At 37.7% G+C, this 25,580-nt stretch overlaps 4 protein-coding genes across 6 annotated transcripts in view; 3 read left to right on the forward strand and 1 right to left on the reverse strand.

Annotated features, from left to right (window-relative positions):
- Nucleotides 1-5,388, forward strand: part of LOC136261563 (laminin-like protein lam-2) — a 17,614-nt gene extending 12,226 nt beyond the window's left edge. For both annotated transcript variants that reach the window (XM_066055578.1, XM_066055579.1), the window contains exons 30-44: nt 807-842; nt 891-1,042; nt 1,093-1,240; nt 1,288-1,421; nt 1,484-1,643; nt 1,703-1,791; nt 1,846-2,007; nt 3,646-3,811; nt 3,860-4,024; nt 4,096-4,247; nt 4,292-4,471; nt 4,520-4,725; nt 4,777-4,895; nt 4,944-5,109; nt 5,158-5,388. In XM_066055578.1, coding sequence (XP_065911650.1) covers nt 807-842; nt 891-1,042; nt 1,093-1,240; nt 1,288-1,421; nt 1,484-1,643; nt 1,703-1,791; nt 1,846-2,007; nt 3,646-3,811; nt 3,860-4,024; nt 4,096-4,247; nt 4,292-4,471; nt 4,520-4,725; nt 4,777-4,895; nt 4,944-5,109; nt 5,158-5,324 — 2,202 coding nt within the window. In that variant the 3' untranslated portion in view covers nt 5,325-5,388. The remainder of the gene's footprint in view (nt 1-806; nt 843-890; nt 1,043-1,092; nt 1,241-1,287; nt 1,422-1,483; nt 1,644-1,702; nt 1,792-1,845; nt 2,008-3,645; nt 3,812-3,859; nt 4,025-4,095; nt 4,248-4,291; nt 4,472-4,519; nt 4,726-4,776; nt 4,896-4,943; nt 5,110-5,157) is intronic.
- Nucleotides 5,273-24,848, reverse strand: LOC136261574 (protoporphyrinogen oxidase-like). Its single transcript, XM_066055599.1, has 9 exons — nt 24,586-24,848; nt 22,452-22,694; nt 20,796-21,143; nt 7,995-8,055; nt 7,577-7,704; nt 5,838-5,945; nt 5,650-5,793; nt 5,552-5,594; nt 5,273-5,504 (listed from the first exon to the last, which is right to left on the reverse strand). The coding sequence occupies exons 1-9, from the start codon at nt 24,799-24,801 to the stop codon at nt 5,383-5,385; spliced, it is 1,413 nt and encodes a 470-aa protein (XP_065911671.1). The 5' UTR covers nt 24,802-24,848; the 3' UTR covers nt 5,273-5,382.
- Nucleotides 9,847-11,365, forward strand: LOC136261576 (angiopoietin-related protein 7-like). The gene is made up of 2 exons (XM_066055602.1): nt 9,847-10,420; nt 10,476-11,365. Exons 1-2 carry the CDS (start codon nt 9,862-9,864, stop codon nt 11,165-11,167), a joined length of 1,251 nt encoding a protein of 416 aa, XP_065911674.1. The 5' UTR covers nt 9,847-9,861; the 3' UTR covers nt 11,168-11,365.
- The window catches only part of LOC136261566 (uncharacterized), a 10,570-nt gene continuing 9,815 nt past the window's right edge, over nt 24,826-25,580 (forward strand). For both annotated transcript variants that reach the window (XM_066055586.1, XM_066055587.1), the window contains exon 1: nt 24,826-24,935. In XM_066055586.1, the coding sequence (XP_065911658.1) occupies nt 24,918-24,935 (18 nt within the window). In that variant the 5' untranslated portion in view covers nt 24,826-24,917. The remainder of the gene's footprint in view (nt 24,936-25,580) is intronic.

Below are 25,580 nucleotides of genomic sequence, written 5' to 3' on the forward strand. Positions count from 1 at the left end.
GCCTTTATCATGTGTCAGGCTCGTCCCATGATCTGTCTAGTTGTTTTGTCACGGGTGAAGTACTAATTGTTTGCAGTACACCTTATGTCAAGCAGTGATATGTATATAGTTGCTCTTGAAAATTGACAATGAGTACTAACAAGAGTTTATAATATACAATATTAAGTTTACTACTTTATATTATGAACTCTTGGTACTAATTATTGTTATTATACATGGTGTATGTCATGTTATTAGAAATGCTTTTTAGTTTACTAACATAATAACAAGCAACTGTAGTGTGGTGTAATACAATAATGTATAGCTCTTTTGCTAGACATCTCAAGACCAAGTGTACTTTATAAACACAAAGTATTGCCTGGGAGTACTGTGCATAACATAGCATGAAATGAGTGGGCAAGAATGAGGAGTGCTACACTATATTGTGCACTCACTTGTATGACTTCAATACACTTCTGATTCCATTTTAAACCATAGCCCCAAGTTGTCAAAATATCACACTCATCATGACTTTACTTTCAAAACTACCTTGTCCTGTATGTCCTGTAGAGTTTCACTTTATATAGCACAGTTCTATAACTACGTATCCAAAATAAAATGCTATAGATGTTCACAAGTAAACTGGTGAATTTAGCACTGTTTGATCATCCCATTCTGTAGATAACATATTATGCTACTTTCCTATCTTAAGGTACCCAGAATAAACTCTTCAACAACTAGATACCACAAAATCACTATGTGTAGTTGAGTTCTGTACATTACCTTTTGGCTTTTGAGTATTCACTATATACTGTCCACATCTATAGGGACTAGATGAAGAAGACGATAAAGAATTCTTAGAGGTGTGATATCCTAATTTACTGTTAACCATTTGTTGAGATGACCAACAGGGTAACTACATGACACTGTTTGTACAAAATACAAATGGCAGGATTGAAATACAATTGGTGTACAAGCCATCAGCTGATAAAGAGGCACAGCAAATAATTCTGACTGGTTCTGATCTTGTAGGTGAAACAGAATCACACATTTACATATCACGGTACTAACTGCTAATGGTTAAACATTATAAGTTATGTGTAACATTTGTAGGGTAGGATCTGCTGTAAGAATTAGACTAGACGTGCGCGGCAAACCATCATCTATGCAAGACCATACAATGATTGACAGTGGTTCTTTGTTATTCCAAGGCAATAATCGCACAGTATATTATGTTGGAGGAAAGCCCAGTAATACTCAGGTTAACAATTGTAAACCATTATTATACTATTAATAAGTTGTATTTAGATACCCGAATTAGTTAACTCGTTTTCACACTATTCTGGTGATGTTCTATTGTTACGGTATAATGACCAATTATGGGGCCTATGGGATGTAAGAAGCAGTTCTGGTATCTTTCCTGGCCCAAGTACTAAGAAAAGGTGAGCAACTAATGGAATTAGTGAAACACATAATATATGTATGTTTCACTTCTTACTGACAGAGAATTGATAACTACTGGTAATGAATTTCCACTCTCATTTACTGGTGATGGCTACTTGTTTACTGAATCATTTCTTCCTGAGAAACAGTTCGCCATCTTAACAATAATACTGTTGCCACACAGTACTGATGGACTTGCAATGTTTGCTTTTGATGAGAAGGTTTGTAATACGTAGTGTTTCAAAATGTATTCTACCATTAATTATTTTTGTATATGTAGGATAATAGTTCTCTGGAAATCTCATTTAAAAGAAATATCCTGTATATTGTTTTCAATGGAGCAACTGATCATGTTGAAGATGATATTGGGTATAACTAGATTGTTGAGAGATTAGTAGTAGTATTAGTCTTCATTTGTTACAGGCCTGGAAACAAAGTTGTCATTACCATAATTTATGCTAGCCCCAGTATTTTTCTCCGAGTTGAAGTGGAATCCATTGAAGTTGACCGGATTACCTTGCAAGTGGATCAATGGTTCACTGATTATACAGTGGTAAAATCTTGGTTTGGTGGTATAGGTGATAGGTATGTCAGAAAAATACTGTATATAACTTTTTTTAAGCACATACAGTGGTGGACTGAAGGGTGGGGGAATTCCCTTCTCTCCCTCCCAAAAATCCATACAAGATCAAGATATACTCTAATGAAGCAGTCAGTAAAATACTCTAATAGTACAGTCACCACATTTAAGATTTAAACTTCCTCAGCTATGAAAACTTTCATCTGTCCCATGGACATACTCAGCTATATGACCTGCACAAATCACAAATTAAACGTTTGTATGCCATTCTATATATAGAACCTTGTGTGGAAGGATCAAAGTAAAAAAATAAATAAAAAACCACTCTATAATAGCCATCAACATTGGGCAGTTATAAACCACTTTTAGGGCTGAGCGATATATCGCGATATTTTCTAAGTATCGATATCGCGATATTTTGTTATTGACTATCATGTTACCATGCCTGTACATTATTGTCATTAAAAAGCTGTACTAGGCTAAGAATCCTTGTAAGTCATAACCTGGTTACCCCTGCAGAGAGGTGTGAACACCATAACATAACTTCAAAGCATGTGTTACAATAACTTACTGTAAACAAGGATGATAGTGGCAGTTTGATGCTACCTTTAAAGAATAGACTATGCTATGATTGACTTATTTGCAAGTATCATGAACTATTCAGTATCATGAACTATTCAGTATCTTGATTTGTGAATAGTGGCTTTAGTATCAATCGTGATACTAAAATGGCAGTATCGCTCAGCCCTACTTTGTGATTGACCACAGTTCTATATCAGGTAGTTATAAAACTGCGCATGACACACTAGTGTGTGTCAAGCCTGTCTGCAGGCTAATAGCCTGCTTTGAGTGAACAATCACTAATTCAGGCCAATACAGCCAACCAGTCTAAGCTAATAGCCTGGATGCACTAGTTGACCAGTCAACCCAACCAGTAAGACTAGAACCACTGAATTTTAATGATGGTTGCATGTGGTTACTATTTTTGCTCACATATTGTAGTCTTACAGAAATTTGTTTATTAAGTACCTCATAGTGTTGTTCCAGTATCAGCTAGTTATTACAGTTCTAGTTCCAGAACTGGAACTAGAATAAAAACAGCTGGAACTGTTTAGATCCTGAGAACTGGAACAACACTACCTCAAGCACATCACTGAAGACCTTAAAAGCAAAAAGCAAAGTTTACATCACAGTATAGAATAGGAATTTGCTGTAATTAATGCTATGCTTCTCGGCCAACATTGAAGCAAGCTTCCTAAAAACTGTTGTAGCAGTGGGCCCCATGCCACCAGTAGCTGCAAACACCAATGGTGAAAAGAAAGCTCTCTCAACCTCTCTAACACGCTCATCATATGCCCATTGTTTCTCACGTTCATGAAGCTGATAACATGTGGATGAAAATAGGAGCATGCAAAAGGGTTGAACACCCTGACATCGAAAAACGCATGCTGCCTATTTCGACCCCTAGAAGCATGCTGTACCAAGTAGGCTGTAATGGTCGTCAAAGAAGTATCAGGATATGCTGCAGCTTTGCTTAAACATACGCACTGCAATGCAAGAAGTGGATTACCACAGAAGTTTAAAATCTGACATGCATGACAACTAGTGACACTGCATGACTCAGACTTAATCTCTTTATAAAGGTCACCTGAAAGACCGATGATCACTGAAGAGCCTTTTTATGGATGTATTGAAGTTCGTTACAGAAATGCAGCTGAAAAAAGCTTGGTAATAGATCAGAACCATTTCCTAACAAATTATATTTACAGTTCTGAACAACAGAGGCTTAGTTTGACATGTTTAGACACGGTAAGTAGTTCATGGCACACATATAAAATTTAATGTGATTTATTACAGGTGTTTGTATCATTAGTGAGCTTTAATGGTAGTGCAGTGTTAGAGTATAATAGAGTGTTACCATTGAAGAATAGCCTGGAAAACAACAATGACAATTTTAATTCTTTCTCTCTTGAATTTACTACTAATTTATCAACAACCAGTTTGTTTTACATCTTTGCAGATGTGAGTAGCTATAATGAGCTGTAAAGTCTAAGGGAAAAACACTGATTATAACTATAACTTTTTCTTTGTAGTCCACAGAATCAATGAGTGTAATCCTAGTTGAAGGAGTAGTCAATGTCACATTATCTGATGGAAATGGTGGGAACAAGTATCTCATTGGGAGTGGTCAACTTGAGGCTGGTGTAGCTCATAACTTACTGATACATTTAAACTACACAGCAGGGTAGCTAGCTACATTACTATTGTGTAACTTGTCACTGTTTACAGGTACCAGCTGTTTATTGACAATCAGTTGGAAGATAACACTAGTGTATTTACTAGTGACTATAGGCTGAAAATTGTAGGAGCTCCTGCTGGTGTGTCACCACGACTTATCTTGGGTGGAGGTCACAATGATCAGTTACCTAATTTTGTAGGATGCATGAAAAATTTTGCTATCCAATTTAGGTGAGCAAGTACAATACAATCTGATGTGTATTACATGTGTGTTTACAGACCTATAAGTTTTCTTGGTCAAGAGATGGTATCACATTATCCACCAGGAGTAACATACCACAAGTGTATTGTATTAGAACAACCACCACAAGATGATGACAGGCAACCATTGCTAGCACTAGTGACAGCTGAACCTAACGATACGCTTTGTCCTCTTCCTTCATTTCATAACTTCACTAAAATCTCTGGAACAGATAATTGCTTTGGTTAGAAACATTAGTTAACATGTAGTATGTACTTGTGGTCTACTCATTCAGATTCTGATACCACACAGAATTTAAGTATAGAAGCTATTCCAGAACGTCGCAATGGACTACTACTAGCACTAGTTAGCAATACCAGTCTAGTGTATGGTATTGGAGTGAGAGAAGGAAAGGTAGAGGAGACTTAATGTGTACTAGTTCACATCACATAACACTACCAGGGGGTGTACTACATCAATGATACTACTAGACAGTTCAGTGAGGAGTGTCCATCACTAATAACAGTCGACGTTACAGAGGATAATGATGTTATCATAATTACTGGTAGTGCTGCAGCGAATATAACTAAAACTGTTGAACTGACCGTCTATATCGGAGGATTACCAAGTAAGCAGAGTTTGATATTAACAATGTGTATGAATCTTATTCTAATAGAGGATAAACTATTTGATGATAATATTCAGTCTCAGTTTGGGTTTATCCAATGCAACAGTTGTGATGGCCCTCCAGGATTTTCAGGCCTCCTGTCAGTCCACGAACTTGATATTAATTCTCTTGTCACAAGCAACACCAAACAAAACCATTGTATTTTCAACACATAAAAATAACAGTCCATTAAAGTATTTATCATTTTTTCTATGAATTTCATTAAATATGTAATTACAATTGGCTAACAGCCAGCATGGTGTTGTGAACACAATCATTAACACTAACTCCTCTGTACGATGACCCTACCAGTGTAATAGGTAATGAGTTAGTTGATATGTACTGGTGGATTGACTCTGGTGATAAAATAGTTTTTAAAGACACATGTATCCTAGCTACTTACCAAGTGTTTTAGAGAAGCCAACATTGTATTGAGGTATAGAATCCTACAAAAATAGTATCGTTGACATGTCAATTATAATTCTACACAGACTAACACACCTTATGAACACTGACATGACACATTGTAGGGTCCTGGTTGATTCCTAAACTATGTCTGATAGCATCTAGTGCGACCTGTTCAATGTCACTGGCTGTTGTTGACGTGGAAAACAATTCTTCATACCAAGCTCCACCCATCATTACCTAGAATAAACTGTTCTTTAGGGTACGATAATGTTTTCACTCACCGTCAATCTTGTTTTGGCATCACCATTTTGTTCAGGGAAAACAGATGAATCAAACACAACACCAAGTATCTTGGGAGATTGATGTGATGGGACCAGATAGCCAAATGCCTAATAGAATAATACAAGACTAATTATGACACAAACCAACTAAACCTCTACCAGTTATGTCCTAACCATATTATTTGATTTTATTAGTCTGAAGAATATTATAATTATCATTACTGTGAAACTTTGCTCAATGAAGGTTATCAAGATGATTTAGCCAACCAAAACAGTGACTGATCAAGGAGGATCAACATAAGGAGTATATACAGGATGGGAGTGCCACAAGCAAACCTTCGTATACAGTCACACCAGATAACTGTATTTTCTTTTATCATTTGGGCAGGAATAAAAATAATGACAAAAGGAAACATTTAGTCAGGTTGGTGAGACTAGGTGTGAGGTAGTAACTACATGACAGCTAGGAGTTAGTAGGGCATCATAGCCACTCAGAAATAGTCACTAAATTCCACTCCATTGGCCAGCCAATATTTTGGCGGTAAAATTGTATAATCACTAGATAGTATTCCTCCTGGCTGATATTCATTGTCAACAAACTTTGTAAAATTTGTCTCCAGATAAATTTACATTATTCTTTAATGTGGAAGATCGTGAATATAATCTAAGTTTGAAGTATTCCCACAAAGCCACCATCACATGACCAGCTAACACTGAATAAACAATAATTATATTACAACCATCTTCTCAGCAAGCTAGTATTACAGGTGGTACCAGGAATATCAACACTATATCAATAATTGACCAAAAATGTACAGCAGATGTACCAGTTAAAATCACAGCTGGTTTATAAGATATCTCTAACAACTCCAGATGAACACATTATCACACAGTATGGCAGTACTGGATCCTTCATATATGCAGCAACAGGACTAAGGCCACTCCAAATAAATTCTCTGTTTCCCGTCCTGGACTCAAACATATTTGCATACGGGCGGGCGGTCCATTTCCATTATTTCATTATAAGATTGGCAGCTTTTCAAGCCATTGTTTGCCTGGCACAACCATAAAATAACTGCATAAAAGCATGTTTAAGCTTGTTCCTTCCTTTTTAAGTTGCAAAAATAACACAAACATGAAGTTTGTGCCGACTTGATAGCACTGCTGACACGTGAGCTGACATGGTTTCAAGTGAGCCTGTCAGTATGCAACAATAACCAGAAAATAATGGAAGAATATGGAATAATGGAATGTTTAGAGCTGACAGTAACTAGATGCAGGCAGTAGATGGGAAACAAAGAATTTATTTGGAGTGGCCTAATTGAAATACCAACTGTAATATCCCATAGTATTCATGTCTATTAGCACATTTCAGACAGTATGGCTTGCTCATGACCTCTGAGCTCATAAAAATAGCACAATTATTGACTAGCTAAAAGGCAGGCTTAGGGCTGTGCTTAGGGCTGTACTTACTAAGTAGCATTTGTGTAGGCGCCAGTAATAGTATTCATGAGTTGGGTACCATCTGTTCTGGATTTGTTTACAAGCTCTGTGGTAAACTGCAGCAGTTAAACAAATACCAAAAAAGGAATTAAGCAGATGCTTTTGGTATTTTGTTTACATTCATTGCAGTCTCTGTTGAAATTTACTGTAACTATATTAAAGGCTTTTAAAAATATTTCACCAGGATGATCTCAAGCTGTAAAAAATACTGCACTTAATTAACACTCATCACATACTGATCTGTACGTGGGTGGCAACACTTCATCCTTGTATTCAAAGTTGACCACAATTGTTGTGACACTTGGAATGGTACAAAGAAGTTGTTGCAGTTGTGAGTAATCATCATCTAGTAGAGAGGCTAGAACTAGAGGAACAAGAAACATGGCCATACATGGCTTCTCACATCAAGTGACATTATGTTAATGATATTCAAACACAGAATAAGTGGGAAGAGGCATAGCCTTTCTCATTGGCACATACTACAAGTAGTCACAAAGACTTACGTGACTGGATGACAGTTAAAATATGTATGCTAAGTGACTTAACTATTTATAGAAACAATTATGAATAACTCTACAACTAATATATGTTTCATGTACACAACACTGATAACACTACCTATATACACTACACATTGACGGAACATGTTCAAACCTTTTGAAGGAACTGCGCTCACGACATGATCAGCTTCTAACACATTTTTATCAGTGTGGACCTGATCAACACATTAGCATAACCACACAATACACACAACATGTAGTTTGCTTGAACAGTCGAAGAAGTTTTGAAATATATTTTAATAATATCTGATGACAGTGTGGGACATCAGTTGTACAGATAGTTTAGTAAATTTACCAAGAAAGCAATTTTTAATTTACTAATAATCAAAGATAATAAAATAAAATTGGCAGGAGTTTATAATATATAATATTTATTTGGTGAATAATCTCATCCTTAAATTCACCAAGTACTTGATGTGCATTCACAAAATACATGAAACTAGCAGACAGACAGACTGACTGACTGACTACCAATCATTCCAGAGCATATAAACAAAGAATAGAGTCTACAGTGACAGCTGTGGAAGACTTTAAAGTGTTTTTGTTTATAAGCAAACCAACTGTCTAGCCAGAGTAAAGCCAATTAACCTGATAGAAAAATACCATAAATTCCAACTAGATAGTAACACTACAGGCAGTGAGTCACAATGACAGGCCATGCTACAATGGGTAACACCAAAGAGTTCAGTACGAACTGTTGGCAACATACTGGTACAACAAGTGGTTACTGAGCAACAGATAACATCTTATAACAGAAATGCTATGATTGCTCATATTTTATTTTATTTCAGTACAATACAAAACTGTGCATGTCAAAATTATTTCCAGAATATGTACGTCTCATGGAGAGAGGTTGTAGAACCCGAAGTTCCACAATGACTACTGTTAAACGAGACAAGGACAGCTTCCCCAGCAAACACCAGATGTTACAGCTGGATCAGTTGAAATCATGCCAGTGCCTAAGTGGTGCACAGGCATCCCAGTGCTGGTTTGCTGGGAGACAATAGCTGTGTTTTGCACAGCTGCCATAGGTGTGTGCATGTTGTGTAGTGTGTGCGTGTGCGTATGCTCTGTGTGGCACGTGTGTGTGTGTAGTGTGTGCGTGCGTGCGTTGTGTGTTTGCGTGTAGTGTTTATACTCATGTTTAGTAAATGTAGCAATGTACACAGGTCCTAATAGTTCTTGTGCATCAACAAAAATTTAAAGCAGAATTCATGCACGGTAATTATAGTTTGAAGTTCAAAAATGAATTGATTTAATTGGTCAAAATCTTGTGCATGTAATATTGTTGTCACGCAAAAATTATTAAAACTTGTGTACCAACAACATACAGATGTCTGATAATCAGACATATATATACACTTTGTAGCAGATTAAATCCTATTACCATAGCAACAAAGACGTCAATGCTTTGTGAAGTGTGTAATAAAGCAAATAAACAAACTACTAAAAAGAAAACACTTAAATCAAATATTATTGCATCATTTCTATACAAGGAATTTGAATGTTATAAAAGACTAGTAAGGATAACATTAAACTGGTTTCCCAACTCACAAGACCATCTTGAACAACAATGTTAGTATAAGCAGTGACACTCTTGACTCTGTCATTTCTTACACTGCATGACAAAACTATTATGTGTCTTAATAGGGATTTTCCCCTATGAAGAGTAACAAAATGCTAACCAACCTTAGGATAATGTTTTAAACTATGTCGTTAAGTCCGATATCTGTGTTAAGAAGAGGTCGATATCTGTGTTAAGAAGAGGTCAGTTCAGCTAGCAAGAAGGAACCCGTACAGCTATTGTGGTATACCATTCAGTGGAGACAACAGAACAAAAGTGTAGAGCGTTAATATGGTGGGTATAGCCAGTACACATCCCATCACTAACCAACTGGTATTCAGTACACCTGTTGATCAGCTACTACTCGTAGTAACTCGCCTGGTTAAGGACAAAGACAATGGTCAACACAGGCACAACCCAATGGGCAGTAGCAAACAGCCAACCACATTCCAAGTATTTGCTGCACACAGATGCTTCCTGGAAAAAGGTGTGCCTGGGCTATGAATATCTTGTGTTGGTCCATGTGTGCATTTGCAGGGCTACATCTGTCAGTATAAATAAGCCAGTTCAGGCAGCACAGTTTACAAGTCCTGCAACAGCTAACAAGATGATGACAAAACTGTGCTACTTGATGGTATGTTTGCTGCTGACTGAAGCAGCGCCAGCAAAAACAGCAAAAGATGGAGACAAAAGTGCTTCACAGACTCATCCATCAGACCATTGTGCACCGTGTACTTCACATAGCAAGGAGATGAGCCATGAGATGCAGAAGTACATTCATCGCCATAAGAAGATGATCATTGACACCATCATCAAAAATGTCACTGACTTGACTACCGAAGAGATGAAAGTTCTGGAGAGAACAATCCCAGACATCAGGGACTCATTCAATAGATCCCTACAGCAGTTGACAGGAAGGATTGACACACTTGAGGGGAGAGTTAACCAAAGCTCATGTAAGCAATGAACAGAATAACTTGATAATTTTAATGCCATTACTAATTAAAACAGGTGCCCAGGATTGTCTTAAGTGGAGGAGCGAAGGAAAACTAACTTCTGGTGTCTACAAAGTATGCCCCAGAGATGGCCCTCCCACTGATGTCTACTGTGACATGGAAAATGATGGGGGTGGATGGGTGGTCTTTCAGTCAAGGAAAGACGGTTACACACATTTCAACCTATCATGGAACAATTACACATCAGGATTTGGTGACTTGAATGGAGAGTTCTGGTTAGGCTTCAATAAAATATCTCAATTCATGGGAGTAGCAACTGAGCTAAGAATTGATTTAGTTGCTTGCAACAATTCCAAGGGATATGCAAAATATCATGACTTCCATATCGGCAACAGCTCTAGTAAATATTTATTAACTGTTTCTGAATATACAGGTGACATTGGTGACATGTTCAGTCATGTCAATAACATGAAATTCTCTACCTACGATCGAGGAGATAACAAGGACTGTGCACGTGACTTTAACGCTGGCTACTGGTATGGTCACTGTAAAGGACATGCCAACTTTCCCAAGTCAACTCTGAATGGCCCATACCCCGACTCTGATCACAGAGATCCTGACCAACCTGCTACATATCATCGCTCAAGCCAATTCATCTTTTGGAAGGGATGGCCAAGCAGTTACTCCATGTACCACGACGCTATCTGCAACGTTCAAATGAAGTTGAGGAGGATAGCACAAGTTTAATGAGTGAATGCCATATTTACTTTCTTACCAATCTATGTGGGACTCATACGCATTTTATACACATCTTAACTTTTTATTAACACCAAACCAATCTCTTATTTGTACTGCACTATCTATTAACCAATCTATATACTTGTTAATTTTTGTAACCACAACCAATCTCTTTTGCTTGTTGATAACATTTCAGTTATTACTAAAGTTAACAATGGGTTGGGACACCTGCTGGGAACTAAATTCACTTAATAGTAAACACATCACATCTGGTCATACAATAACACAGTGGACAAGGTAAACAGCTAATAAACTATATTGCACATATTATTTGTTCATTCTGAGATGATATTCCTATCACTTCACAATGTATTTTTATAATTACAACACCTTCTGTACTGAACATGTATTGACCACCTTAACTGTGGCTATACTTCAGAGTATGGTAGAAGCCATACAAAATTTGTCATAAAAATATTACATTACAAGGAATTAGAAATAAATAGTGGTCCCTGTTAAAAATAACTTGTACATATTTTCACAGTTTGTAAAGTTTAGCCCACTACATACTGCCTATAACAGAACAGGTACCACTGCACAGCTTGTTCCATTACTAACACTACCAACATCAAGTCACTGACACACAGAGCAAGTATGGAAGTTCTCCCCTCCCACAAAATGGACACACACACTAAATGGATCTGTAAAGGATTGCTAACTTCTACAGTGACACCACCCAGCACCTGTTTTGTTAACTCACCACAAAGATGAAAATTTGATAATGATCCATCACCCACACAGACACCACTAACTAATCCACCATTCCTCCATTGTTCACCTCTTCTTTTTCACATGACTCCATGATAGAGTAGGAGTTGGTGTCTACTCTGAGGTCATGAATCGAATTGACAAATTTCAGGATTTTCATGGTTTTATTTTCAAGGATCACTCGTTCTTCATAGAGCTAACCTGCTCATAGAGCTAACCCTAATAATTGTTAATTTTCGAGGATGAAAATTTAGCAGACAGGTTAAGCAACTGCGAAATCCACAAAAATTACATCCCTCAAAAATTTGGTAGCTTTACATGTGGAGATAACGTGAACTGTTGGAGGCGTGGTGGACAATTTGGGTGGTACTTTTATACCCATTAAAATGCTACCCACAAATCGACACCTTTTTGCTACAAACAATAGTCCAAAGGTAATTCAGTAATACATGTATTGTACCTACTGTGTTATCACTTGTTGACATCATTTCATTATTGGAAGTGACTATGGTCAGTTAATGGGTTGGGACACCAGCTGGGAACTATTAACAGGTAAACACATCACATCTGGTCATTCATCTGGTCATATATACAATAACACTGTACCCAAGAAACACACTGGTCATGTGTCATAACACTGTCACATATTGCATGTGTGATTACACTGTCACTAAAAATTTGGACCCCCTAATTTGGTTCCTTGGTCCAAATATTTCGACTCCCTGGAGCAAAAAATGCTTGAAGTACATGGATCCCTTCTGAAATATTTTACAAAATTTATTATTAACACCATTTGCATGCATTCAAAGGGGGTCCAGTTATTTTAGCTGAAAATATTGATCCCTAACTTATCTGTTCCTGTTGCAATCAGTTTCTTTAATGCAAATGTGACAAGCACAGCCGACAGCTAAATGCCGCTCTAACTATAGTGGTCACCACAGGGTAGAGGCTCAGCAGGGAACAAATATTTGAATTGATCCCCCCACAACTAGCATAGACATATTAATTGGAAAAGAACTAGGGTAGGTCTAGTACACTATCCCTTGCAGCACAACTTTGACGTTTATGGCAGGAAAATCTTAGGACGCATGTGACCAAACAGGACCACAAGATAAGGGACCTGTATGGGCATGACAAGTAAGCCAATGGGCATGGCAAGTAAGCCATGGTTACAAAAGTAAGTCCACCCACCTTTTGCATGGTTGAGCTAAGAAAGAAGATGAAATACTTTTACAGGCAAACAAAAGACATGGAAGATACTGTGCCAGGGCAGGAGAAGTTGATTAAATTCAGCAGATTGTTCATGGAGGCTGGTAGTGGCCAAACACTGTAATTGTCTCATAGTAACTCGGCACTTTCAGACAACAGCAAATGAAGGTAGTCTACACTTTTGATGGCTTCCTAGAACGAGCTGATTGTATATGATGTAGCTACAGTCAGTAGAGTAGAGCTGTGAAGCTGGACAGAATATCATAGCCAGATCGTAACTGCCAGTTATCTGGTTAACTGAGCTTAACAAAATTTTCTCTAATTGTTATGCTGGACTTAATTTTTAAGTTACATGCGCCTTAAAATTTATAGTTGATTATACTTGTAGTGGCCAAAGTAATAGGCAACAAGTCATTATACGTAAAGCTGACTCCTACAACAAGTGTGATATCAATGTTGAAGAATGAAAAGAGTTCCCAAACCATATATTTTTGAGTAAAGATATTAGAGATCGGTTATCCAGTTATGAGAAAAAATGGCTGATAACTGAATTTATAAAAAATAACTGGTCAATTAATCGGTAACCGATTAATTGTCACAGCTCTACAGCACAGAGAGGCAAACATAAAATTGATAGAACAATGTTAGTATGGATGATAGAACAATGTTAGTATGGATGATAGAACAATGTTAGTATGGATGATAGAACAATGTTAGTATGGATACTGGTTCAGTATAGCTTGGAAGTGCACATAATTGAACAAGTGAAAAAAATTCAATGAGCTTTGTAACTAGAATATGAGCTGATTGTAGTTGTAAGTTATCTCTGTTGACTTAAAGTGATTGTTTAAAACATGTGCTGTAGCAGGACATCTGGAGTTGTAGTAGGACAGCTGGAGTTGAGCTTTGTATCACATTACATGGACCAATGCTGCAGTATTGACCCATGAGACAAATGATAGCTAATTGACCAGGATGAAATCCTGTGTTTATGTTGAAAGAGGAATCAACTATTTCAAGTGAAATATTTCCCTAAGTTTATATAAGAAGGGATTGTCTATGATACTAAAAACAGTGTCACTGATTATGTAAATCTCATGGTGTCTTTTTCCGTTGTTTGTAGCTTGGTTTTCAGGGGGCGAGGATTTATTTTTCCAGCTAAAATATTTGGACCCCAGCACAGAAAATGATGCTGGCAGCTCTTCTAGAGGGGACATAAAATAGTTTAGAAGGTTCCAAATATTTCAGAAAAGAAGTCCACCTTTTTTTTGGGGGGGGGGGGGTCTCCAAATATATCATTACAACACAACCAAACATGGCAATTAAAATTAGCATCATTATCATGAAAGGAAAATAAGTATAAATAATGTAGCATTTGCTTATTAGCTAGGAAAGCCATACAAAGTGTTGGGTGGTTGATGGGAAGTCTCATGCCCAGCCAGGGTCGTGCTAATGTGTAAACATCATCTGGTGACAATATTCGAGTTTATTGGGCCCGGAAGTACGATACAGCCAAAATATTGGCTGGCCAATCAGAGTCGAGGAGATACAAAATCATTTAAAAACAGTGAGCATTGCTAGTAGGGCTGTACCGATATTATATTGATATCGGTACCAATATTACGAGTATCGGTATCGGTCAATTGCATGTCTAATACAGATATTTCATTTGAGTTATATGCACTAGTATAAGTACCATGAAAAGCGCATTATTACCAAGTGACTTAGTTGTTAAATTGTTAAGTTCTTAGCCTAACAGTCCTTTACCTATGATGAGTTGATGTGGGTTCAAATCCCAAGTAGGTAAAGCATTTTTTCTTTTTCTGAGGTATTTGCACCAGTTATTTTGGTTGTTTGGTAGATGATTTTTGTTTTGTTCTGTGATTTGCACTGAAAAACCTTTTGTGAATAGTCATAAGTACCAACAAATAAAAGGATTACATTGTTGGAAAGCATATGAATTGTAGCACACAGCCATAGTAATCATGCTACATACTCTTATGCCATAATGCATATCGGTTCGACTTTGAAGTATCAGTTGAGTATATGATATCGGTTCATTAGAAAACCTGTATTGGAAATAGCCAATAAATATAGGATATCAGTATCATACAGTACGATAGTACTGTATATTAGGGACATCGAAGGTGTGGGGGCGATCTGTGATATAATATAACCCAAAAACCTGCCACGATTTTACCTCACAACAATATGACAGGATTGGTTGGGTAAAACCAAGCCCAAAAGTGTCTTCAGATCAACCTGAAACGTTTGCGTCAAGTTGCTACAGAATTTACAAAAAAAATTATTTAACAGAATTTTCTACTGCCTGCCTGCCTGACGCCTTCAGTCAAGCGTAGCGGAAAAGTGGCTACAGCTGGTATATTGATAAGCATACAATGCTTACACTATTGTCTTACCTTTTATCCTTCTTTACCATGGCCATCAGTCAAGGTCCTACTGCCGAGTGTTAATAGACTACAGTATGGCTTCCATACCAGTGTATATTACATCAAACTATTCGAATACACGTGGTCGTCGGTTACACCAAAAACACACGTGTACGTGACTCGCTGTTCATGTTGATCAGAGAGAGAGCAACTCACGGTGAACTAATTAGCAATGTGTAAGTCAATAAATGTAGTCTATTTAGTAACAATGTTAAACCGAGTCGGGTCATCCAGGTCCTGCTTTATTTACAGATTATTCAGGTCTGACCCCACGTGCTAAATTAAATGTGTGTTACTACATGTCATAGCATAGCTCTGCTTCTTTCGTGAACCACGCCCACTTACGTAAATTACAGTCTGTAGACATATGGTAGTCACGTCCATTCATCAGTGTGTAGGTATTCACGAATCCACACCCACTTACGTAAATTACTGTCTGTAGACATATGGTAGCCACGCCCATTCATTAGTCCGTAGGTATGCACGAATCCACGTCCATTATTGTCTGCAGGCTTATGTAGAGCCACACCCACTGATCAGTTGTTATTGTATGAGTCATAATCTAGTATAATAGTGATGTGAATAACTCAGTAGATATTTAGTGGTCATGAGCTTGCAAAAAAACTTCACAAACAAGTATAAGAAAAAATTGGAATTTTAAATTAGATTAGGGACAATGTATAATGCTGCAATAAAAAGTACTGAAACAAGCTGGATCAGAGTAGTACGTAATGTCCAAATACTGTAAAACAATAAGAAGTGAATATCCCTACTGTGCATTTCTTATACTTGTCAGATGTAAAATGTCGTATTGGTACAGTCATATTTACTAGATGTGATCTCTCATTTATTGTATTAGTACAGAATAGCATTTCATTTCTGGTGAAACATTCCGTCACGAAGATCAGAAAACAGTACTTAGCAACAAATGTCTTGAGCAACCTAACTGAGTAACTTCCTGCTTTACATGGTCTGATTTTTTGTCTACTTCCAATACATTCATGTGATTGTGCAACTCGTTGATTCTGATTGGCCAGCCAAAATATGGCCAGCCAATATTTTAGCTGGATTGTACTTCTGGGTCCAAGAAACTCAAGCATTGTCACCAGACAGTGTTTGCCCATCAGCGCAAGCCCAGCTGGGCACGAGACTAGGCTATGGAAGCCATAGTAATTGACACACACTAGAATAGTTTGTGTTGATACTGAGGTGACAGAGTTGAGATCACATGAGATGTTTGATGTGCAGTGTGACCAACCCTCTCAGTAAATAGTTAATATACTAATGTGCATATCACCAGGTAGAAACTGTTCATTATGGAATAATATTTATACCTCACTCCACTAATTCACAATTGTATTTTGATACTGTCTTGACCATGTATGTGACCATTTCAGCAAAAACCTGACTTGTTCGCATAGCTTCCAATTTTTAAAAAAAAATGCTTCAGTGTTATCTACAGTGTCCAAGGAATGGATCACTAAACTTTCAGCCTTATGTGGTGAGTAGTTTTGGAATTACAGTGCTAGACAGTAAGAAGAGCAAGAAAACTGATTTGTACAGTGACTATACTATAAATTACAGGTGCTGACATTCTCACCTCCGTTTGCACTGGTCTACAACGTTGAAATTTGGCTTGCAAATCAACCAAGGTATATTTTTTAGCCCTGTAGTCACTTACACATATGGGTATGAAGGCAGTTTAATTGAAGAAATGACGATGATTTTGTTTTACGTTTACCGCATTGTAAACAAATGCGCGTGACATGCACACAGTGAAATTAAACAACTCACCATGAGCAGACAAATAAGATAGTGTATAGTTTTAATCGATTTGAGTCTTCCTTCTCTGAGTAAGCATGTGTAATTTTTTTTTTTTTTTAATTTTGTTTTTCTCAAAATACAATACATGCTTGTACAAACAAGCAAGTTAGGCTTTTGCTGAGAGGGGAAACAATGGGGTTGGTATAAACAGTGGACCAGGGACTATACTATACATCACAATGTTCATCAAACAGTACAGTAGTATTGTTTAGTAGGGTTCCCTCTAAAATGATTGGAGCTGCCCAAAATGCTGCAGTTAAAAGCCATCACAGAAACATGTGACAAAAGTCACATTTCTAAAATAGTCTTAGTGTATCTATCGTCAAATTCAGCATTAAAAACAAGAAATAGATGGCCGAATATTGAATTAAAAATCACTAATGATGGCATGTGCTTTTTCTGGTTCTGCCTTTCCTTTTCTCTTCAATTACATGGACGTCTTCTTCATGCAAGGAGACCACATTGAGGCAGTAATTTCCACATTGACACTTTCCAGAGGAGTAGAAGCCACAAAACTATTTGAAGTGCTTTAGATGGAGTAGATCACTTATAAAATGATTGCATGGACCAACCATGCCCCCTAAACAATCAGAACACACCACTCCGCTCTTAACAATCAGAGCATACCATGACCACGCCCCTTAATATTCTAGCTGTCGTTTTGCTGTAGAAAACTAGACATGGAAAACCACACCCTGTTATATACTGCATAAATCACTTGAGATAATCAGGAAGATCAAGATGGTCTAATAAAGCAGTCACAGCCATACATGTGTAACATAACTACTTGCTAGCTATTAATTTTAAAATGAACCAGCGATAAAAAGTAGTGAAACAAGAGATATCAATGATGGTAGCTATTACAACATGATTATGTGAGAAAATCCCTACATTGCTAATCATTGATATCTCTTGTTTCACTACTTTTTATTGCTGGAACCCTACTTCATTTCTAAAATTAATATACCAGTACATTTTCTACTTGTACTAGATACCTCTCAGGGGTTAATCTAGGGGGGGGCGGGGGGGGGCACAGGCCCCCTCTGGGTTAGCTATTGCCCCCCCTAGGTTTATACCTAAAGCCTTGAGAAATGGAAAGGTTTAATTGATCCCAAAGTTGTATAATCCAATGGTCAATATTCAATGGCATCACAGTAAAATTTCACCAAAATTGAGTATATTTACACCTAAATTTTCAAAATTTTCCTGGGGGAGCATGCCCCCAGACCCCCCTAGAATCCGAAGCGACTTACTTCGCCCCCTCTAGGTTAATATTCTGGGTTGAACCCTGCCTCTGCAAGTCATAGTGTGTAGTCCTACATGGCCAATCCTCTCTGTTATGGTTCCTCACACAATGTTTATATCAATTTGAAATTTTAAGCACCTCTGAGAAAGGGTCTGCAGATGACTAGGCCACTTGTGCTCTGCTGCACAATGAGGACACTAGTTGCCTAGCTACAAAAACTTTCTAGCTATGTAGAGTTCAGAACTTTGTGTGAACAAATACCCCAGGGAAATAGCTTCAATGAAGCGATTACTGCAAGTTGTGACTAACACACTTCACGAGTCAAGTGGTGTGTACACAAAGACAAAGATTAGTTAATACCAAGCCCAATACACTGAAGGTGCAAAGAATGAGTTACTGTGCTAACTAGTCCAGACCCTTCATCATTTCAGAGGCATTGTGTGAGACAGTCACAGAGATATAAACTACAAAGTGGTGCATCATGTGACTAGTAATGGAAGTAGCACTAAGTGTTTGACTTACAAATGTATCTAGTGATATATAAATACTGCAAAATATATAAACTCCATGAAAAGCTGGATCCCCATTGATCCTGGGCCCTTAAAATGACTGTGTTGATAATTGCAATTATTGCCATGTCATGTAATAACACTAGCACACACACACACACACACACACACACACACACACACACACACACACACACACACACACACACACACACACACACACACACACACACACATGCACACAACACACACACACACACACACACACACACACAGAATATAAGAACATAATTATGTTCAAAATTCTGATATTTTCAAAAATAATATAAAATTTGCTTAGTGCATGATTACACGTCTAACAAGACACTGACATGTTCAGTACAGTTTCTCACTTAGCTATTATGCACAAGCAGTGTTGCAGTATCTTCAAAAAGCCACGGCACTCAGTATAGCACATCAATATTGAAATATTGCCCAACCCTAGCCTAGTCTACTGTTTATGCCAACCCGGAACAATGTTATATATGAGCAACGAAACAAAGCGATGAAACAAGGGAAGTCATCTATACCAGCAGCATATTAGCGGACATTAAATTCTTACTTCGGTCAAATATAGAGCCTGCCAACAAGACTGAAGTATAGCCACAGGTGACCTCCCTTGTTTCATTGCTTTTATTTCTATGATCCATACTATAAAGTTTGTAATTTTTCCTTATACTTGTTGAAAAGTCAACTCTTAGCACAGTAATGGTACCAACACCAATTAAGGCACCCCTGCTGGCAAACCATTTACGTCCAAGATAACCTGACTATGAATTACTGCACAGCAAAGTGGTCACCGACCAAGAGTTAATATTATGGACTTTTGGCCTTGCCTTCAGCTCGAATTTGATGTTCCACCCTTTATACATCGCAAACAAAGAACAGTTCGAAAAACACTTCTGCAATGAATCCAGAAATTACATACAATTTTCACAATACAGTAAAAGCCATAATGCATTATCCACACATTAACAGATACTGTGGCAGTAGAGTAAGAAATGGGATGACATGGGTTAAGACCATGATACATGCATTGTAGCAACTGCAGTGGTGAAAAGGTGGGGCTGAAGCAACGTTAAAAAGTAAAGAAATCAAGCCTGTAGCCTGTTGAGTTATGCTTGGCTTAAGAGTTAGTCAGTTAGCAGAAAATCTCCATAGAAATGTGTAGGATTGCTCTGAAAGCACATTTTGGGTTTAACTATGCCTGCCACGCTGTTGTGAAGGAATAGTGAAGTTGGTATTGGTTGAATACAGGAAAGCCTCCCTACTATACAATATTACTGTACTCTACATTACCAAGACTCCATATTATTACCACTGATGTGGCCAGGCAAAAGCTACATTTAACTGCAATCAAACAAAGAAAATTAAGCTTGTAAGCATTTTGAGTTATGCTTCTCTAAAGCATCAGTTAGTTAGTCATTAGAAAATGAAGGTTTCATCAGAAGTTTTTTTGAAGGCATATTTTGGCTCGATTATACCCAACTATATTAATGTGGTGAAGGTGTCTAGAAGGTAACATGTAGGTTGATGGTTAATTATGCAGGATAAGTTATTGCAACAATTCAAAATTAATAATCACATCTAACCTTAACAGTTCCATTATCAGTAAAAATCAGCTTGGTACAAGATGTGTTAGTAACTATTGTAGCTTGGTCAGACAGTTTTTGATGTAGCACATCAGGAAGGCTCTGTAAACCATTTTGTAATGTGTAAATTGACCATCGTTGCTGTTTAGCTCTTTTAGATAGAGTGGATATGGGACCAGCTTGGGGTTGGAGCAAACCTTGTACTGATCCGGCAACGCCACCTAATATAACAGATCCATATTTTTGTTCCAATTCAAATAACTGAGAAAAACAAGACTTGATGCTCAAGTGTTTGGCCTTCCCAGCATAAATTCCTCTACAAAGTGGATCAACAAAATAATCTGCCACCTAAAGAAAATGTGTCAACACTACATATACAACTCAAACAAGACCTACAGTATCACTGGTCTACAAATTAGTTGATATACTGTAATTAGTTTATGTGTAATAATTACAAACAGAGAATTATGACTGTAATTTATTGATCAGGATCTTGAGTAACTAATGCTACCAGATATGCTAAAGTGTCATTTGTACACTCATAATACACTTTATACCAGACACACTAGGTCTGCCTTTTGTGCTCACATCTTTGGAGTTCTGTAAACCCCGGGTGATAATGAATTGATATCGTGAGATTGCTGAAACCATACAACAGGAATGAATCCGCCAACCTTCAAACCTCAATAAGCAACTTACTGGGACTTAATAGACTATTGGTTAAGCAATAGCAGCAGTTGGCTGTGATGATTGTCACAAGCACTTTTAGTGGATAGAGTTTTTACTGACACCTTATCAGTCCCTCCATTTCTTGTTCCTACTAGAAGTCCAACTGAAGTGTAATATTATTACCAAACTGTAGGTAAGCTGGAACTGCAGGTATGTTAAGAAATTTGTGGACACAGCCACTTGGCAAGTTACAATTGACATTATCTATGTATTGTACAATGAGCCAAGGACACCATTTCACAAACTGGCCCACGCACGCACACACAACACACACACATACAACAACACACAGACACACACACGCACACACATACAACAACACACACACACACACATACAACAACAACACACACACACACAACAACAACAACACACACACACATACAACAACACACACACACACACAACAACAACACACATACAGCAACACGCAAACACAACAACAACACACACACATACAACAACATACATACAACAACACACAAACACAACAACAACACACACACATACAACAACACACATACAGCAACACACAAACACAACAACAACACACACACACACATACAACAACACACATACAGCAACACACAAACACAACAACAACACACACACATACAACAACACACATACAGCAACACACAAACACAACAACAACACACACACACACATACAACAACACACACACACACAACAACAACACACATACAACAACACACAAACACAACAACAACACACACAACACACACACACCGACACACACACACACACAACAACAACAACAACAACACACACAACAACAACAACAACAACACACACACAACAACAACACACACACACAACAACAACAACAACAAAACAACACAACACACACACACACACAACAACACAACACACACACACAACAACAGCACACAATAACACACTTACCTCATTGCCAAATCGACGACAAAAGAAGTCATAAACACTTTCATCATCTAATAGTTGTCGTTTAGTTATTGGTTCTTTCAACACTGTCCTTAATAATGGCTTAGTAAGTGGAGGAACAGTCTTGAGTGTGTCCTTCAGACTTGATGGTACTGGTATTAACTTGTGGTTGTCAGTCCATATGAAACGTGTCTTAGCTGCTTTACTAGCTGGTAATACTTGTGAATCCAAACCAATTTCAGTTATCTAAAATAAACAACTCAACTGTAAAAATAATAAAGTAGCTAAGAGGTGTGAAATTCTCTAATGCTTTCTAAATCAAATCTGGCTGCCCCATAATCTAATAGTGGCTGGGAAAATAAACCAACAATCTCCTTTCATAGCCTCTAGTTAGTAATATTTCAATTGGTAAGTTGAGCATTACAGATCCTTGAAGAATCTTATACAACTATTATTTTTTCTTTCATCTAGTTGAGGATACCAGTCATATTAATTGTATGCAAACACTCCAAATTAAGAACACAATAGAAAACACCTCCATAACCAGGCAGGTCTACATTTTAACCTCTAAAACCTTCTGCATTGTAGTAGTAATATTAGACAACATTATGGACTAGTATGGACATGGTCCCAATAGTATGGACATGGTCCCAATAGTATGGACTTGGTCCCAACATTATGGACTTGGTCCCAATAGTATGGACATGGTCCCAATAGTATGGACTTGGTCCCAACATTATGGACTTGGTCCCAATAGTATGGACATGGTCCCAATAGTATGGACTTAGTTCCAATGTACAAGGCACAGCAATTTCACTACAGTGCCACCTGCTGACACTTGCACAATCTGTACACTGGTAGGGGCACTCAAAAATTGTCAATGATATTTGAAATTTGGCCATCATATTTCATATTTCACTCCAAATTTCAGTGGTGAAATTTCTGCTTTAAAACCTCCATATTTTATTCAAGAAGCCATGAAAGATCTCGATTGTGTTTTGTGAGTCATATACTAAGTTATGCAGAAAGTATCCAGAAATATTTGGTGTTCAGCATATTCCATATTTCAAATTTCAGCATTTTGATCAACAATATTTTACTTCACTGAGTGACAGACCCATGGGTCAAGCCTTAAGCACTTGTTTTGAAGTGCTTACAAGTATTTGTTATTGTGCAGCATCTGTGCTTGTGCTGGTACTTAAGCACTTTATAAGCACAAGGCTGGAAGCTCTTGATTGCTTCAATGAAATTAAAATCTAACAGTCTAACAGTCAAAAGGTGCTATTTAATTAGATGAAATGGTAAAGAGAAAGTTGCCTGCTGTTCTCATGCAGTCACTTTGAACCACCTGAATGTCTGGATGGCATTTTCAAGGCCAGATGTAAACACTGCCACAAGACAATATTTGTATCAACCAGGGTTAGATTTATGTCATATAGTGTTTTACATAGAATATCCTAGCTTATGCTAATATCCTAGCTTATGCTAATAGGCATAAAGATTGAGTTTACTATGCAAATAGCTGCTGGGTAAGTATCCGAAATTGGCCCAAGTAGCAGCAACCATACTGGGAATTCCTGCGTCATCAGCTCCTGTAGAATGGTTGTTAAGTGTTGCAGGAAAAGTATTCAGGTTCAAGAGATATAGGTTAAAGGATTTCAATTAATGTTTGTTTGTTGTTATAATAAATACTTGAGACAGTAATTTCACAATTTATGTAAATTGTTACCTATATAATTAAAAGTAATTAAGTAATTATATCAAGGACTTTTATAGTGCTTCACTTTGTAATTGAAGCATTTAAGCATTTGTGCTTCAAGTACTTGACCTAAGTGACTGACCTATGACTGACCCCTTGCACTTGGTGATGGTCCCTTACCATGTTAACTGACCTTGACAATCAGGGACACGATGATAATCAGGACACTTATGATGGGCAGGGGTCTTGATAACAAATCAGTTGGGAAAGAGTTTGCACAGCCACATGGATTAGTATATTAAAAAAAAACAACAAGTGATCGTAACACATGTACGGGGCGGCCGCGCCGGACTACCCCGGGGCCTCGATGCCAGCATATCTCATCAATCCATGCAAATGAATTCTTGAGTGTGTGCTATACATCACACGTGAGCTAACCAAGTTTAGTGTTTGCTTTCCTTGTGTACCAGCTGTCCGAAGACTCCTTGGGCCCAGCTCAAACACGGATCCGTGTTCGGTACGTTCACTTCGCATCCATCCTCCCACACGATCACTACGTTCTATTAACGTAACATTTGCTCGATTGTTTCTTGACAACTTCCAAGCTGCAGAAAGGCCTGAAATGCCTCCACCAAGTACAACGTAACTTTTCATAATTATATTTGCGGACTATCACGTGTTTGGGAATGAGGCACGTGCGCAGTCTTCGGGTGTGGTGATGGCTCGGGTAGTGACCACGTTGCGTGAAACATTTACACTATAGCACAAAAATGACAACAAGTAGCGAGGTATGAATGTGTTGTACTGAGCGAAAATATTTAATTTGTGTCATCTATTATCGTATGATTGTGTCTTGCTACCTTCTGTGTATACCTCTCCATGACGTATAGGTGTTTTTGTTGGGTTTTTCCCTATACGTAATAATGTTAGTAAAAAGCTAAACTGGAATCAATGTCTAACAATGCTCACTATATCCACGAGTGAAGACTTCCTCCACATGGAATATTGCACACACAACATTCCTTGTGATGTGTTAATAGTCACTTAACCTCAGTTATCTGTACAACATAACAATGGCGTAAAGGTGTTGTGATCATCTGCTTGTAATGTTCATGTCCAGTGCTCTAACTACTTCAGTTTTTGGCCATCAGATGTTTAAGTCTTCATACATTCCAATGTTCCAGCATGCATTTAGGGCAAATTTCCCAAAAATAATGATCGTTTCTTGTAAGCAGTTTAAAGACTTCACAACTATATATCTGTAAACAGTGAGGCATGTACTAAGATGCTTAAAGCAATTCTGTTCTTCCCAACCACCTACAACTTAGCCTGTTTGCGCCCCACCCCCTTGTCAGCTCCTGGATCCGCCCCTGCAATGTGTTTCTAGTCACAGAACAAGTAGCTAGCTGGAATGTGATATGTCACCAGAATTA

This window comes from Dysidea avara, chromosome 7, assembly GCF_963678975.1.
Source record: "Dysidea avara chromosome 7, odDysAvar1.4, whole genome shotgun sequence".
NCBI classification, from domain to species: domain Eukaryota; kingdom Metazoa; phylum Porifera; class Demospongiae; order Dictyoceratida; family Dysideidae; genus Dysidea; species Dysidea avara.